The sequence below is a fragment of the Plecotus auritus genome, assembly GCF_963455305.1.
Source record: "Plecotus auritus genome assembly, chromosome: 7".
Classification (NCBI taxonomy): domain Eukaryota; kingdom Metazoa; phylum Chordata; class Mammalia; order Chiroptera; family Vespertilionidae; genus Plecotus; species Plecotus auritus.
In genome coordinates, this window is record NC_137774.1 from 73,825,969 (window position 1) to 73,843,453 (window position 17,485).

The window sequence follows — 17,485 nt, forward strand, 5'->3', positions numbered from 1 at the left end:
CCTAAGGACTAGCCACTGTAGCAAGCCCTGACCACCCCAGGGCTGCAGGGACAAGGGGTGGGGATAGCCTTGTCATCAGAGCCCCTGAGAGGTGGAACAGGGTGAGGGTGGGGGCTGCCAGAGGAGCTGTGGCTTCCAGGGGCACTGAGGTGGGGAGGGGTAGCAGAAGAACACCCCCATTTCCTGCTGCTTCCCCTTCCATTGGCCACACCAGATGGAGCAGGGGACTGCCTGCCAGGGTGGGGCCAAAGCAGAGTGACCACACAGGTGGGGTCCCAGTTCCCAATCTGTCTTTTGCCTGTAGCATTCCTTGCTGAATTGGCCTGTGCCCTGAAATGCTAAACTCCTCCCTCCCTCCCTCCCTCCCTCCCTCCCTCCCTCCCTCCCTCCCTCCTTCCCTCCTTCCCTCCCTCCCTTCCTTCCTTCCCCACCTATTTACTGAACCACACCAGCACTGAGGATGTCCTGAAAAACCTGATTGACATGCAGCTTAGAGTGCAGTTGAGATTCCATCTGGGATAAACAACACATGGCCATCCATACAGTGGAATAGTATTCGGCCATAAAATGGAAGCACGGGTAATGCTTCCTTTTTATAATGCATGGATGCGCCACGAAAACATCATGCTTAAATGAACGAAGCCAGACATAAAAGGCCTCATACTGTATCCATTTATACAAAATGTCCAGAACAGGCACAACTGTAGAGACAGGAGCAGACTGGTGGTTTCCAGGGCTGGGGGAGAGGGGACAGGGAGTGACTGCTAATGGGGGTGGCGTGGCCTTTTGCGGGGATGAAAATGTCTTGGAATTAGATAAGAGGTGACAGGTGCATGGCATACTGAATGAACTAAAAGCCGCTGAATCGTTCCCTTTAATGTGCTTAATTCTGTGGTGTGCAAATTACATCTCAATAAAAAACAACTCTTCATCTTGCTCCGTCTCCCCCACTTCAGATCAGCCCCTTCATCAATGAGAACACCAGGCAGAAGTTCCTCATCTACAGTGGCAGCAATTACCCCGGAGGCCTTGTCGACTACCTGGATAAAGACGTGATCCCCGACTTCCTTGGCGGGGAGTGCCTGGTGAGGCTGCCGGGCTGGGACTGGAGGAGGGCCAGTGTGTGGCTTCGAGGACATGGGAATGCCAGGGCAGGGCTTGTTCTAGAAGCTCCCCAAAGAGAGGCGACTCCTCCCTGAAGGAGGGCAGCCTTCCCTTGCTTCTTTCGAACACAGTGAGTGAAACAGTTTCCAGAAGTCCAGAGACCAGGCCAGGCAAAGGCTTACCCACCCTGCATTCCCCCATCCAAGTCTAGGTTGCTAGGATACAGTCAGAATTAACTTTTGCTATAGGGGGACGTGAGTCAAATGGCCCAGAGGCCTGGACCCCAGAGCCAGTGTACCCAAAGGAATTTATCCCCAACTCACAACCACAGGGGTGAGATACTAGGCATGGTGACCCTGCTCACAGCTAGCTGTCTTATCTCATCTGGCTGTGGGAGGGCAGGCCCCTCTCCTCTAACAGAAATACCAAGCAGCACATTTGCATGATTTGGGGATAAAAAGTATATTTCCTAGGAATTTTGCCAAACTTGCCTGTTTTCTCCACTTGTCCTGATATGTCTGTCTGCATGACTTATGTTAAGCAAATGGGCCTGCAAGACCAGCATAGTGGGAGGCAGAACACACCTGGGAGCCTGATAGGGGCTTGTGCCCAGGTCAGCCACTTTCTGCTGCCTTACTTCTCTGAGCCTCTGTTTTCCTCCTCTGTGAAATGGGAAGAATAATAGTTCCTACTGTTTTGTTGTGGGTCAGGTGGTTAAATGGGGTCAAGCAAGCCCAGTGCCCAGCTCACCAAGAGATTCCTGTTATTAGTGTGGTTCAGGGGTCACAGAGCCTGACTGGGCCCTAACCTACCACCTTTGTCTTTGTACCCAGTGTAATGTCCCCGAAGGAGGGCTGGTCCCCAAGTCCCTCTATCTGATGGACGAGGACCAGGAGCATGCAGAACAGCTGCACGAGTGGAGGGAGACCTACCAGCCGGCCAGTGTGCTCCGCGGGGCTCCCCATGAGGTGCTGGGGCCCTGGCCGGGGAGGACCCACTGGGCTGGGATGTTATTATAGGTCAGGGTCTCCCAGAGTAGAGGGTTCTCATGCTAGCGATTTGCTGAGGGCAAACTCTTAGGAGAAACCTGTAAGGAGAGGTGGGGGCTTGATGGATGTGGGCAAGAATTGAAGGTAAGAGACTGTTTCAGCCAGTCTATCCCAGCCTCACCTGTGGGGAGGGCTGGATGTGCAGGGCCCAGCAGAGTGGCCCTGCCAGTAAGCTCTAACCACCTGAACCCTCTTGTCTGTCAGTCAGTGGCTGTGGCTCAGCCCCCAAGGCAGGGTGGACCTCCCAGGCATTTCAGATAGAGGGGGATCCATTCTCAGACCTCGCCTGTCCCCATGCAGGTTGCAGTGGAGATTCTGGAGGGGGAATCAGTCATCACCTGGGACTTCGACATCCTACGAGGGGATGTGGTGTTCAGCCTGTGCTACACTAAGCAGGCACCCAAGTCGGGCCCCCAGGAGCCTGGGGCCAGGGCCAGCGGGCAGCTGATGGACAAAGGGGGGACCCTGGGTGCAGATTACAGCCCTGTGGAGGCCCCCCTCATCTGCCGGGAAGGGGAGAGCATTCAGGTTAGAATTCCTTGGTTCATTTATTCGTTCATCCATCACACAGGACTGAATGTTCACTGTGTGTCAAGGTTCGGGGGCATAGCCATGGGCAAACAGGACCTGGTCCTCGGCCTCAGGGACACTGTGGGACAGTGGGGGAGAAAGACAGATCCTGGCAGATCTGGGACCCAGACCTCAGTCCAGCCCAGAATCCCCTGGGACTTGTGCCAAAGCTATATAGGTCTCCAGGCTCCAAGCCTAGCAGGGTGACTCAGAACCTGTGAGTGTGGGGTTTGGGATCTGCACTCCTCGTCCTCTCCTGGTGATCGCTGACTCACAGGCAAGTTCCAGAACCAGCACAGCACAGAAGCTGGAGGTCTGCAAACCGAACGTGGACCTGGCACCAAACATGAGCCACCCTGCTGACCTCACATCCTACACGAGGCCAGTGCTTGCAGGTCAAACATCACAGGCCCCCAAACACACACTCACCCCCACACACATACATGCACTCACTCACACACACATGCACTCACACACATATACACACACATGCACACACTCACACGTGCTCACATAAGCACTCACACATACATGCACACACACACACACATACACATACACACACAAGCACCTGCGAGCAATGCAGAACTTCCTAAAGGTTCCATCTGGAGTCTACCACACTAGCCACTCCCAGGGTCCCACAGAACATCCATGCCCTTCCCTGAAGAAGTTGCTCTTCTCATAACAGCGAACACCCCTTTTTCTTGATCTCTCTTGGTTCTCAATAAGCTCTCACCATCTGTGCGGCTCCCTCCCAAGTCCCTCTCCAGAACTCCTCAGTGTGCAAAGCCCACTCAGCAGAACAAAAGCACAACAAAATCCAGGCAGTTAACCAGGCTACATCTCTGCTATCCTGCAGCTCCACTCCCAGTCCTGGGCCCCCACCCCCAGATTCAGAGGAGATCTCAGGTGCCAGGGATCTGGGGGTGACAGTGGAAGGGGGAGAAATGATGGCTTCGGCAAGCGCTTAGAGGAAGGACGGCTGGTGGGCAGGTTGAGAAGGGGGCTCTGTCCCCAGGAGGACCAGAGCCTCAGGTGCGGCTGCTGTTTCAGGGCTCCCACGTGACCCGGTGGCCCGGCATCTATCTGCTCCAGTGGCAAGTGCATGGCCCCCCCGGCAATGTGGTGGAGGACGTCCTGACGGCCCTGCACAGCCCTGGCCCCAGGTGCAAACTCCTCTACTACTATGAGGTGCTGGCGTCTGAGGACTTCAGGTAGGAGGGGCTGGGATTCAGCTCCTGGGCAGGAAGCGCCCCCAACTCCCCTCTAGGCCAGGCTCGGGGCATTGCATTCACCTCCCCTGTTTGCCTCTCAGCTTCTCCAGGGTAGGGCACTGGCACCGTTAAACATTCCAGTGGTTCAGCACCTCAGTGTGAGAAATTGGACACTATGTCTAAACTGCCTCAGCTGCAGAACCTTCCCTCAAACGAAACCTGGACAGAAGCCCAATATACCAGATTGACTAGTGGGGGTAGCCTGAGGTCCTGCTATTTGGACCTCCCCTCACATCTAGAATTTCATAAAACAGGGTTTGGACTGTTCTAGAACAGTCTACAATAGTGCCTCACAGACAACTCTTACCAAGTGATGCCTCAAAGAGACAGGGAAATATAATGGTTAAGACCTCCAGCACTTCCCAGTTGCTGTGTGACCTTGAGGGAGTCACTTCACCTCTCTCAGCCTCAAACTGGAACCCCAATGTTGTGGGTTGTCATGAGATGAAATGGTGGAGGAAGCCTGCCCTTCTCTGTGCGTTCACTAAGCACTCAATAAGAGAAAAAAAGCAGAGGGTGAGGAGGTGGAGCAGGTGGCTTCTTTAGGCCTTGCATTATATCTTTTAAAAATGCATGTGATTTTGCATTCTGCTTCATGAAGTGCCTGTTAGTTTCTGTCTAAAAATAATGCATTAGAGGCAGAATTCGCCACCTCCTATGAACACATTGGAAAATCACCTACACTTAGAACAAATCCTCCTGAGAGACAACTGAGGGCTGATTGAACAGCTTCTGTGCAACAAAAGAGAGGAAGAGAGACCCATAGAGGTTGGGGAACCACAAGAGCTCTCCGAGATCTGAGGGAACTCTTTCAGATTGGAGGTGCTGGTGAGCACCATTGTTTACATCCCCCCTCCACTAGATGGCACCGGGGGAGCTCTCTCCAGGAGTTCTAGCCCACCTGCAAGGCAAGGGCACGCCTTTCCTGACACCCTGCTCTGGAGCTCCCTCAGTGGGACCAACAGGGTGCTGTGGCACATGTGCATAACCAGATCCACATGGCACTGCCACACACACACACACACCCAGGCCACCCCTCCTGGAGCCAAAGGGGCTCAGAAATGTAGACACAGGCATTTGGGGGCTGCTGCCTCTAGGAGGTTAGGTGGGGAAGGAGGAGTGGGCTGGACACTGCTTACTAGCCCAGTGGTCGGCAAACTGCGGCTCGCGAGCCACATGCGGCTCGCGAGCCACGGTTTGCTGCTCTGTTGACTAATGAGTTTGCCGACCACTGGGATAGAGGCTTAATCACAAGGAACAACAACAGCCTGTAATTATTGGAATCGAGAGTCTAGGTCAGTGGTCGGCAAACTCATTAGTCAACAGAGCAGCAAACCGCGGCTTGTGAGCCGCATGTAGCTTGCGAGCTGCAGTTTGCCGACCACTGCACTAGCCTGTCTGGTCAACACGGGAATGAGGATGCCCTGCCCTTCATTAGCCTCATGAGAGAACCAGTTCAAGGGCTGTTTACTGGCCACCCTCAGTGGCCAGGTGCCAGGTTGGGCCCTGAGGGGTGGGGGGCAGATAGAGTCTGCTGTCATGGAACAGAAGACCACATCATCACAACTGTGTGTAATTATGAGGAGCGATGGGTGCCACGAAGGTATTCCAACCTGGGGTCCTTATCCGTGGTCACACAGCTAAGAGGTGCTTGAGGTCCCAACACAGGGCACTGTCAGAGCACAGAGCAAGAGGCCTGGCACAGCATGGGCGGGGTGTCCAGGAAGTGACATTGGAGTTGAGATCTAGGTGGTGTGCCCACAGATCATCTGTGGGTCTTGTCAAAATGCAGCCCAAGAGTGTATGCTTGAACAAGCTCCAGAAAACAGTGGTGCTGCTGGTCCCTTTAAGTAGCCAGGCCCTAATACTGCATTGTCCAACCAAATAGCTACTAGCCACAGGTAGCACTTTAAACTTTGCTATTAGAATACAATGAAATTAAAAATTCAGGCCCAGCCAGTGTGCCTCAGTGGTTGAGCATCGACACATGCACCAAGAGGTCGCTGGTTCAATTCCCAGTCAGGGCACATGCCAGGGCTGCAGGCTTGAACCCCAGTAGTGGGCGTGCCTGAGGCAGCTGATGATGTTTTTATCTCTCTAAAATCAATAAAAACATATATGTATTTTAATCTTTTATTTATTATTATTTTTAATATACATTTTTATTGATTTCAGAGAGGAAGGGAGAGGGAGAGAGAGAAACAATGATGAGAGAGAATCATTGATCGGCTGCCTCTTGCATGGCCCCTACTAGGGATCAAACCCGCAACCCGGGCATGGGCCCTTGACTGGACTCGAACCCGGGATCCTTCAGTCTGCAGGCCGACGCTCTATCCACTGAACCAAACCGGCCAAGGCACTAAAAACATATTTTTTTAAAAAATCAGTTCCTCAGTGCCCAGTATCCCCACGTGGCCAATGGTTGCTGTGATATCCACCATCACAGAAAGTTCTGGACAGTTCTACTCTACTCTAAAGTTTGGAGTGGGAGTTAACTAGACAAAGTGAGCAGGAGAGAAAGGCTTTTGGCAGGAGGCACAGACATGCAAATTTCCCAAGTCAGGGGAGGCGGGTGTCAGAGGAGATGAAAGGAGGTGGGGGGTGAGGCTGGAGATGGGCTGGGTACTCAGGCTGTGGGATGCCCTCTGGGCTATGCTAGGTCCCCTGTTCAGGGAAACTCCTGAATGGTTTGTGGCAGGTTGGGCTCTGCAGGGGGTACGTGTGGAGCTTCATTTCTCATCTTGGCCTCACTGGCTTTCCCTCTGCACGCTCTCTCTGCACCTGTTGGAAGAGGCCTGGAGCCTCATTTGCAGCATCACCAGCTTTTCCTCCGCTGTGAGCCCCAGGGCTGTGTCTCCACCAGGAGGTAATACTTATGCTACGCCTTTCCTCCCCAGGGGCTCCATGTCCAGCCTGGAATCCTGCACCAGCCGTTTCTCCCAGCTCAGCGCCACCACATCCTCCTCCTCCTCCAGCCAGTCCCACAGCAGCTCCCTGGTCTCCAGATAGCCAGGACTGAGCCCTGCAGGCAGCCCACTCGCCTCAAGTGTCTACCACCAGAAGCCAGCTTGCCGCGCCCTGGGACCATGTGGTCTGCAGCCCGGGTCTGGTCGCTGCCAAAGTTGGGATGTCGAGCTGACAGCAATGATTCAGCTTGTGGCCAGAGTGTGATGGGAGCCTCTAAGTCAGAACCATCTCCTTGGCGCTTTGTGTAACAACAAGCCAAGGAGTGGGGGCGGGGGGCCACCTTCAAGTCTGCCTGTTCTGGTGGCTCAGGGATGTCATCGAGGCTCAGCCCGCCCTTTACTTCTGCCTCTGCTTGCCCTGGGATGGCCTCCTTCTTAGGTGCCTTCCCCATGGCCACGAGGCTCCTTCCCTCTTTCCTCCCAGCTCAGCTCCAGAAGAGAACTTCCTTCTCCCAAAGTTCCTCTAATCAGCCTGCCCGGGGCCATGCTGGTCCCTGAACCAATCAGTTACCAGGGAAATGGAGAACACTGATTGTCCACTCTGGACTAATCACTGTGTGGGGAGCGGGTACAGTTATTGGCCAGCTGGACCACCTGTTTGTCCCTGGAGTCAACCACCTGGCCTAAAAAGCACAAGGGGCCTCTAAGAATATTGGGGTCCCCCAAGAAGAAGGGGGAAAGAATACTGGCCAGGCAGAAATGACAGATGTTCATCATAGCATCTGATTCCATAGCGATGCCCTATGTCCCAAGACAGGTAACAGCAGTTACATGAGTTACAGGCTTTGCTTTCTGTGGGGAGCAGCCCACCCTGGACTTGAAATCCATTTTCCTAGTGCTTGGCTGGGAGGCCCTCCCCCTGACCAGCCCTAACTTGAAGAGGATGGGAAGGTGCAGGGTTTCTGCTAAGTTTCAGGCTGTTGATTTCTCTCCTGGGAGCACTTTAATTGGGACTCTTTTGGTTGTAAGTTATGGAGACCCACATAAAAGTGTAACCATTCATGGGCACATGTAACGGGCCCGTCCAGGAGGGCTTACTTCAAGTATGGTTAGATCCAGGTTCTCAGCCTGGCACCAGGACCCCCTGTGGGATGGAGGCTGTGACTGTCGTGTCTGCCCTGGGTCAGATCTGACTCCTGGGACCAGCTCCAATATTGACAAACTCCCCGGGTTCCTGCATGGGAGAGTTTTGTATATCCTTGGGGCCTGAGGCCATTTCTTTTCCTTTCCTAGGCCTCCAAAAAAACACAGGTCAGAGGTCACCAAGTGGCAGCCTGCAGTCTGATCTGGCCTGCCTTTAGTGTTTTGTTTTTGTTTTTTTTTGTTTTTTTTTTTGCCTACAGAGTGATTTAAAATTAGGGCATTTCACCCAGAAATCAGAATTTCTGGCTTCCCTTAGGCATTTGGGAGTGTTGGCAAAACAGGCCCACTATTGACACATAAAGGCAACAAACACAGTTGTTACCCTGGCTGGGCCACACCAATCCCCACCACCCCTAGCCCATGTCACTCACTTGCCTTGCCTGCCTGGGAGAGGCCTCACTGACATGGCTTGGCAGGTAGCCGGACTCCAGTCTGGGGCCCAGAGGCCCAGCGTTACTTTTATCTGGTAACCTTGCTTACAGGTGGGGTGGTCTCTGGCCAACACCCAGGGCCACTGGGCCTTGCCCAAGGGGTGGATTTATAACCACGGGGATGGTCATCTCCCTGCAGACTTGGCATGATGGGGCACGAAGAGCAAGCTTACTTCCGTACCACCTCAACACCAAACCTGGAGCCAAGGGGAGGAGACAGCCTTCGTTCTACATGAATGGGCCTCGTTCACCTCTGTAGTTTTCTGTTTGCTTCTCAGGTATAGGAACAAAATCCCAAAATGCATCCTGCATCAAGGCGTGTGTGCCCATGTGTGAGGGAGAGAGGCAGGAAGGGACACTGGAGACATTCTCAAAGCGAATCGCAGCTATGTGATCAGGCACTTATGGCTGAGAGCAATTTGCAAACTGTCTTACTATCTTTATTTATTTATTTTTTTAAATAAATCTTTATTCAGATTATTACAATTATTTCTCCTTTTTCCCCCCATAGCTCCCCTCCACCCCTTTCCCACCCCACCTTCTGCCCTTACCTCCCCGCCACTGTCCTCATCCATAGGTGTATGATTTTTGTCCATTCTCTTCATGAATCCCCCATACCCCTTTCCCCCTGAGAATTATCAGTCCACTCCCTTTCTATGCCCCTGATTCTATTATATTCACCAGATTATTCTGCTCCTCAGGTTTTTAATTCACTTGATTTTTAGGTTCGCTTGTTGATAGATATGTATTTGTTGTTCATAATTTTTATCTTTACTTTTTTCTTCTTCCTCTTCTTTAAGAATACCTTTCAGCATTTCATATAATACTGGTTTGGTGGTAATGAACTCCTTCAGCTTTTTCTTATCTGTGAAGCTCTTTATCTGACCTTCAATTCTGAATGATAGCTTTGCTGGGTAGAGTAATCTTGGTTGTAGGTTCTTGCTATTCATCACATTGAAAATTTCTTGCCACTCCCGTCTGGCCTGCATAGTTTCTATTGAGAAGTCAGCTGACAGTCGTATGGGTGCTCCCTTGTAGGTGATTAACTGTTTTTCTCTTGCTGCTTTTAATATTCTCTCTTTGTCTTTTGCTCTTGGCATTTTAATTATGATGTGTCTTGGTGTGGTCCTCTTTGGATTCCTTTTGTTTGGGGTTCTGTGGGCTTCCTGGACTTGTAAGTCTATTTCTTTCACCAGGTGGGGGAAGTTTTCAGTCATTATTTCTTCAAATAGGTGTTCAGTATCTTGCTCTCTCTCTTCTTCTGGCACCCCCATAATTCTGATGTTGGTACGCTTGAAGTTGTCCCAGAGTCTTCTTACATTATCTTCAACTTTTTGGATTTTTTTTTTTGCTTTTTGCTTTTTCGGTTGAGTGTTTTTTGCTTCTTTGTATTTCAATTCTTTGACTTGATTCTTGTGTTCCTCTATTCTGTTTCTGGGTCTCTGTATAATATTTTTTATTTCAGTCAGTGTATGTTTAATTTCTAGTTGGTCCTTTTTCATATCTTCGAGGGTCTCGTTATATTTATCGGCCTTTTCTAGGATATTCTTAAAAAGTCTTATAACGGTGGTTTTGAATTCTATATCCAGTCGTTTGTTTTCCTCCATTTCTTTCGTTTGTGATCTGATTCTTTGACCCCGCATTTTCACTGATTCCCTGAGTTGGTAAGGTAGATATTTGTGCTAGGTTTCCAATATGGCCCAGTGGGTCTGCTTCCCCAGTTAACCTGAGGTGGACACTCTTGGTGCACCCCTTTGTGGACTGTGTGTACAGCCTTGTTGTAATTAAGTCTTTATTGTTGTTGGTATCACTGGGAAGAATTGACCTCCGGGTCAGTTGGCTGTAAGGATCAGCTGTGTCTATGCTGGGAGAAGCCCGGTGCTGGAGACAGCCCTATAGGATTAGACTTGCCAAATTGCAATAGCCTCTGTGCTCAGCTTGGATGGGGTGGAGCCTCAGTCTTGGCTTCCTGTCAGCCCCGCCCCTGCGCGCACATGCGCTTTCAGTCCTCCGCCTTCCCCAGCTCGAGTCTCCGCCTGAGAGTCCAGACTCCCCCCACAAGAGCGTGGGTCCCCAGGGGCTCGCCTGGAACCGGGGTTCACTGCAGTCAGAACTGGGGCACAGTGCCGTCAGGAGCCTCTGACTGCCCTCCACCAGGGAAAGCCCACGGCAACCTCCACAGCCCTTGTGCGCACCGGCGCGGGCGCGCTTTCAGTCCTCCGCCTTCCCTGGCTCCCGAGTCTCCGCCCGAGAGTCCAGACTCCCCCCACAAGAGCGTGGGTCCCCAGGGGCTCGCCTGGAACCGGGGTTCACTGCAGTCAGAACTGGGGCTCAGTGAAGTCAGGATCCTCTGACTCCCTTCCACTAGGGAAAGCCTATGGCAACCTCCGCAGCCTTTGTGCGCACTGGCCCGCGTGCGCCTTCAGACTTCTGCCTTTCCCAGCTCGAGTCTCCGCCCGTGAGTCCAGACTCCCCCCGTAAGAGCGTGGGTCCCCAGGGGTTCGCCCGGAACTGGGGTTCAGTACAGTCAGAACTGGGGTTCAGTGCGGTCGGAGGCTTCCTTTCCCCTTCTGCCAGAGGAAGTCAGCCAGGCTCTCAGCCGCCCTTCCTCTCTGTGCGCACAAAGCCCCTTTGCCGTACCTCCAATTCTCTGTGAGCTTTTCTCCTTCCTTCTAGTTGTAGAATTTTCACTCAGCCTGCTTTCCTGTGGTTCTGGATGGTGTCCGTTCTGTCTTTTAGTTGTAGTTTTGAAATTGTTGTGCGAGGCAGCAGTTTAGGTGTTTACCTATGCCGCCATCTTGGTTTCTGTCTTACTATCTTTAGATGAATTTCGAGCTTGCCCCTAAAGTCTATGTGTTATCCAGGAAGCATTTTGGGGTAAGCTGACCTAGCACTCCCTGCACACTTATAGGGTAAGACTAGCACCCAGTGAAGGAGGGAGAGGCCTTTCCTTGGCGTGGGGTTAGAAATGGATTTTGGTAACTGGAACCTGGATCTGCCGATTCCAAAGACAAGCATCTGCCATCACAGTCCAGCTTTTACAGGAGGAGCGAGGGGCATCAGACCCACTCAGTTCTCCCCTTCAGAGCTACCCCTTCTCCCTCTCTGCTTCACCCAGGCCTCTTTGCAAACCAGCCTTGTCCTCTCCTCTGTCTGGTGGGAAGTGGCTGCCAGCATCCCCTAGCCTACAACCACAGGGCTCACCATCTCTAAGGCTGGGCGGGACACTTATCATTTCAATGCCACAGAGGGCTCAGATTGGCCCTGCACGAGTTGCATGCTCACTCCTGTGGATGTACTGGCCAAGGGGGTGGGAAATCTGTGATTGACAGTCTCTCCAGAAGCAAGAGTGGGATGGGGGAGGACCAGTCACCCAAGGACAAAGGGAGCCGAGCCAGAGAAGCAACAGATGGCCATAGTGGTGTTTGCTACGGTTCTGTGCTGAAGGCCTCTGGGGCCCACATTGGAACATCATCAATCAATACGCCATCTTTTTACCTTGAGAGGCTTAGAATTAAAAATCCAAGAAGGGCTGCCAAGCTCTTGGCCTCTAAATTTCCCCGGCCCCCAGGGCTGGAAGCTCCTTGGCTTGGCTTTTTTCTCCAGCTAGTTCATTAACCTGTTGTGACCAGGACAGAAACAACTCACTTGCAACAAGACCTGCCCAGGTCCTGGGTTTAGGAGCCTGGGTCTTACAATTTAGACAGGGTGGGGTTCAGACCTAGCTGTGTAACCTCCAGCAGGTGACTTAACCTCTCTGTGCCTCAGTTCCCTCATCTGTGGAACGGGGACAGCAGTGCCTACCTCATTCATTGGGTCGTTGTGAAGTCCACAGCCCAGCACCCAGCTCACAGAAAAGTCAGCCGTTATTCTGGTTATTTAATGCTTCTCATCCAAAGACTGCAGACTCCTTCCTGAGGATGCCTGCCACTGCTTTTCATGGACAGAAGGCTCAGCACCTGGTGCATCCGGAGAAAAGTAGGTGTTGGGCTATTATTTCCCTTCATCTTTCCCTTTCAGAAACTGCTTTTGTGTTGGGGGGCAAATCCACTCACCTAGAACAGGACCATTCGGAATGGTGTCTCCCTCAACCAACTAGAGACTGTTCTCTCCACAGGTTGACATAAGGGGTATGTGGGACTCCCTGGGATTTCTCCCCTGTAATATGAATGCTCAATGAGAATACTGTAATTCTTTCCCTCACAGTCTGTTTCAGCCAGTAAAACCTGGGGTTTCTTATGGGCCTGATATTTGCTCCAATCAGAAGCATTAAATGTTTTAGATTTGGACATACCTCTGCTGTCTACTTCCTAAAACCCTGAATGTTTCCCTGGGCTTGCTCAAGAATTACCCAGCTGTTGTTCCTAAGACTCTAGAGCCTCCCAGCAGGGGCTGTGTCGGCCTCAGGGGTTGCAAATTGGTTCTTGGGGAAAGGGACACAGTTTTTATATATAAAGCATGGATGTATTAGTTTGCTGGGGATGCCATAACAAATGACCACAAACTAGGTGGCTTATAAACAGAAGTGGATTCTCTCCCAGTTCTGGAGGCCAGAAGTCAGAGATCAAAATGTCCCCAGGTTCTAGGGGAGGGTCCTGCTGCCTCTTCCAGCTTGTAGTGGCTCCATTGTTCCTGGGCTGTTCCTGGGCTGGTGGCCACATCACTCCTATCTCTGCCTCCACTTTTCCATGGCCCTCTCCCAGTCTCCTTTTTTGTTAGGACACCAGCCATTGGATGTAGGGCCCACACTGATACAGTATGATCTCATCTCAATCATTAATTACATCTGCAAAGATCCTACTTCCAAATAAGGCCACATTAGGAGGTCCTGGGTGGACGTGAATTCTGGGGACACTAATCAACCCACTGCATATGCGTACAGCACATAAACAGATACAGTGCCGTTTATCCATGGTATTAAATGCAGGTCCCGGGGGCCTACTCGGCACTGCTGACTTGAAGTCGTGGGGGTAGGTTCCTGGATTCTACTTGCCAGGTGAACATGAGACCCTGCCATCCATCTTCCTGGGCCACTCTGCCCTGTCCCCTGGGGTTGACCGAAGTCCCGCATTGCATCTGAGCAGAGTATGATGTCAGGATGGGGAGGGGTCCTTCCAGGGCAACACCTGTCCTTCCCAGGAGCTCGCTTGGAATCAGCAGGGTGCTGGCGGCCACACCATGGGATTCTGAAAAGGCTCCTTGCTTTAAAGCAGGAAGCCAAGGACTGTCACTTGGGGAGCAGAGGAGGTGGGGTTCCTTTGTGTGACAGCATGAGGGCCACCTGTCTCCACCAGCTTGTTACCCAGCTCTGCCCAACACATCTAACTGAGGGAGAGGAACTGCCCTTGCCTGCCCTGGTGCAGTGCACTCATTCCGTGGCCTTTCCATGGGTTTCGCTGGAACTGTGTGTGAGGACTCTCAAAGGAATAGCCAGCTGACTCAGGGGTGTGGCCAGTGTTAAGAAAGACAGAACTCCCTGGAGCAGGTGAGCCAGTCCCTGCTGACCTCTGTCTCCACAGGATCGCCTCCCAGAAGTCCCCTGGGATTTGGGTGTGGAGAGAACAGAGCATGCCAGGGCTCCCTGTGGCCCAGACCAATTCTTCCTCTGAGGACAGACCTCTGGGGGCTCTGTGGAGGGGTCTCAGGGCACTGGTGTGGGAGATTGGGCAGGGCCTGGAAGGAGCTGGGAAGATCCAGAAGGAAAGGTGCTGGGTGGCCCTCAGGGACGGCAGAGGCAGCTGTGGCTTGCAGAGTTCTCCCAGCCCCTTTCCCTCCCCTCCCTTCAGTGCCTCCTCACACACAAGGCATTTCTGAGGAATGGGGGTCCCCAGAAAGCACAATTTGAAATCTCTGACTTGAGTTCTCTGGAGCTCAGATTTTTCTGAGACAGACCCCTTTGAGAATCTGTTCAAAGCTGTGGCATTGCACTTGAATTCTGTTTCCATTGCCCACCCTTTGGTTCTGGAATTGAAGCTTTTTTCTGGAGTCTTTCCTGATGCTAAAGTTTTATAAAGAGAATCCCAGCAGCTGAGCTATGTGTCACCTTGGTAACTGCCCACACAGGACTCCCAGCATTCCAAGTCTGACCATCACTACCATGAGGTGGGGAGGAGCCTTGCACTGCCCTAACTAGACCATGTTAATCCCCAGCTCACAATCCTGAAGCTTCATGACTTTAGCTCTTTGTATGTTTATGTCACACGTGTCCCTGCACCACTAAAGGTTGGTATTGGAATCTCAGACATTTTTCTGCCTCTTGCTCCATGTCCCATGTAAATTCTACAAATGCCCCAGCCCAAAACGTGCCTCTCCTGGAATGGCACATTATGATTGTCAGACTCTTTGGGTTGCCAGAGACCCCAAAATCTAACACAATCTGCCTCAGGCAAAAATGGGGATTTATTGGTCCACATAATTGAGAACTCCAAGAATGACACTGGCTTCAGGTATAGCTGGATCTAGGGGCTCAAATATCCCCCTTCTCTCTTGGTTCGATTCTCCATGTTGGCTTCGCTCTCCTCCACGTGGCCCATATCCTGGAAGCTGGATAATCCCAGTGAAGATTTTTCCCCCCAGGTCCCTGCAGAAGTTCCAGGGTGAGCTCTGACTGGCCAACTGGGACATAGGCCTGTCTCTGAACCATTCGCTGATGCCACCTGGACTTGCGGGGTGCGGGGGGGGGGGGTGCCAGCCAAACAACAAGGATGGAGAATGGGGAAGAGGTAGTGGCCCAAAGCAACTTGACAAAGGCTTGTGGCCCTCGTAGAGCAGGCAGGAACTGCCAATTAATCCCCAGGAGCAGCCCTCAACCCATGATAAATGAGTATTGGCTTATAAACACACCAGTTCCCCCTTTCCTAGAGGCCCCAGCCATGAGCCTGGCTGTCCAAGGTAGGGAGTTGTTCATTAACGTACCACGTACAGGCTGCCTTCCCTTCTCCCCTCATCCAGGGATTCTTGGGGTCACCTCCCAAATACTCTACTTGCCCTCACATCCTTGTCTCAGGTTCTGCTCCTGGGAGGACCCAGCCTTAGACAGGGCAGATATTAAAAGAGGGGCTGAATGTTGGGCAAAGATAATACATACCCCCATCACACACTAAAAAAAATAAAATAAAAAAATCCTTGGGGCCACAGGGAAGGAATGTCCCAGGTAATGAACCAGGGACCCCTCTGGCACGCCACGACAAGCCCTCTTTGGGTTCTGCCTCGAGCCTGAAGTCCAGCAAGCCTGTGCACAGAACTGTCATTTCCAACTCAGCCAAGGATGGACAGAGAAGCTCCCTGCAGAGGCTGGCGCTTAGAGGACAAGGCCTTGCACAGCCCGTTGCCTCAGAGCCTTGGGGGTGCTCCCTGTAGATTCCCAGAGCCCTCTGCTCCTGACATTCTGTCTCAGGGGGTCTGGGGTAGGGTCCAGAAGTCTGCAATCCTAGAACATTCCTGGGGATACATTGTGACGGCAGCCAGGCTTGGGAACTGTGCCTGAGGAATATGCCGAAATGATCCTAAGGTGCCTGGGAACAGGCTTGAGTTCTTGCCACTGTGTCCTACTCTTTAACATCAAAGCAGCCCAGGGCTGCTGGGTAAAGAAAGCAAAATACAAAATGAACCTTCCAGGTGTTGAAACACAAGCTCCTTAGAACAGTGCTCGACAAACTGCGGCTCGCGAGCCACATGCAGCTCTTTGGCCCCTTGAGTGTGGCTCTTCCACAAAATACCATGTGCAGGTGCACACGTACAGTGCGATTGAAACTTCGTGGCCATGCGAAGAAGTCGGTTTTCCGCTCAAAAGAAATTTCAATCATTGTACTGTTGATATTTGGCTCTGTTGACTAATGAGTTTGCCGACCACTGCCCTAGAGGAATGCATTTTTGCTTACATTCCCAGGAGGAATTAAAACTTGCAGCATCACCTGGTTCCTTGAACAAGTGGCTGTCCCTAAGTTCCTGGACATGCTGAGAACGCCCTGCTGCCTTCCCTTTCTTCCCTCCAACCTGGGGCACAGACCAGGTGAGGGGCTGTGAGGAGGTGGCGCCTCCAGTGGCTTGGAGAGCTGTGGGCTGTGGGTTCACCAGGTCCCTAACCAACATGCCAAAGGTCAATGGCTCTGGCCAGAGGACCGGAACGCAGCACCCTGTAGGGAACGTCCCAGGCTGGCACAGTGGCTCCCCACTTATCTATCCCCATCTTTAGGGGCCAGACAGACCCACTGACCCACATACATCCTTCCAGGGACTCAGAGGCTGAGAACTGGCCTATGACAGTTCTCTATTTTTTTTTTTAATGTTTTTATTGATTTCAGAAAGGAAAAGAGAGGGAAAGGGAGAGAGAAACATCAATGATGAGAGATAATCATTGATAGGCTGCACTCCCCCTACTGGGGATTGAGCCTGCAACCCGGGCATGTGCCCTGACCAGGAATCAACTGGGTTCATGGTGGACGCTCAACCGCTCAACCACTGAGCCACACCAGCCATTCTGAATTCCTTTCGAAAGTGAAACAGACCCGCTTTATAGTAACTCGATCGCAGTGATGGGCTCCCTTCCCGTTTAGCAGCTCCTCTCATTAAGAGGTGGAGTCTGTCTCCTTTCCCTGGAAATCCAGGCCTGGGGACTTTATCTGATAGAATGTGGTGGAAACGAGGCTACACCACTTCTGAGCCGAGGTTTCAAAAGGCCTCGCATGCTTCTCTTCTGCAACCCCTGTCTCCTTCCACATTCCCAAGCTTAGGCCAACCTCCTGGAGGGCGAGACACCACCTGGAACACGACTCCCTCAGCTCCGGCCTCCCAGCCCAGCCCAGCCCCTGCTTTCACAGGTGAGTCCTGGGGAAATCACTGTCCCTGGCCCAGATCAACAGAAGCACCCAGTTGACCCAGGATCGTGAGAAATAATTGTTTTTCACGATAAGCAGTAACTGGTTGTTGTTGTAAGCCACCAAGTTTTG

General features: G+C 52.1%; 1 protein-coding gene across 3 annotated transcripts in view; it reads left to right on the forward strand.

Moving 5' to 3' along the window:
- The window catches only part of SEC14L5 (SEC14 like lipid binding 5), a 43,775-nt gene extending 34,760 nt beyond the window's left edge, over nucleotides 1-9,015 (forward strand). For all 3 annotated transcript variants that reach the window (XM_080682176.1, XM_080682175.1, XM_080682177.1), the window contains 5 exons: nucleotides 957-1,085; nucleotides 1,938-2,072; nucleotides 2,454-2,681; nucleotides 3,777-3,937; nucleotides 6,895-9,015. In XM_080682176.1, coding sequence (XP_080538302.1) covers nucleotides 957-1,085; nucleotides 1,938-2,072; nucleotides 2,454-2,681; nucleotides 3,777-3,937; nucleotides 6,895-7,006 — 765 coding nt within the window. In that variant the 3' untranslated portion in view covers nucleotides 7,007-9,015. The remainder of the gene's footprint in view (nucleotides 1-956; nucleotides 1,086-1,937; nucleotides 2,073-2,453; nucleotides 2,682-3,776; nucleotides 3,938-6,894) is intronic.
- Nucleotides 9,016-17,485: the final 8,470 nt, after the last annotated feature.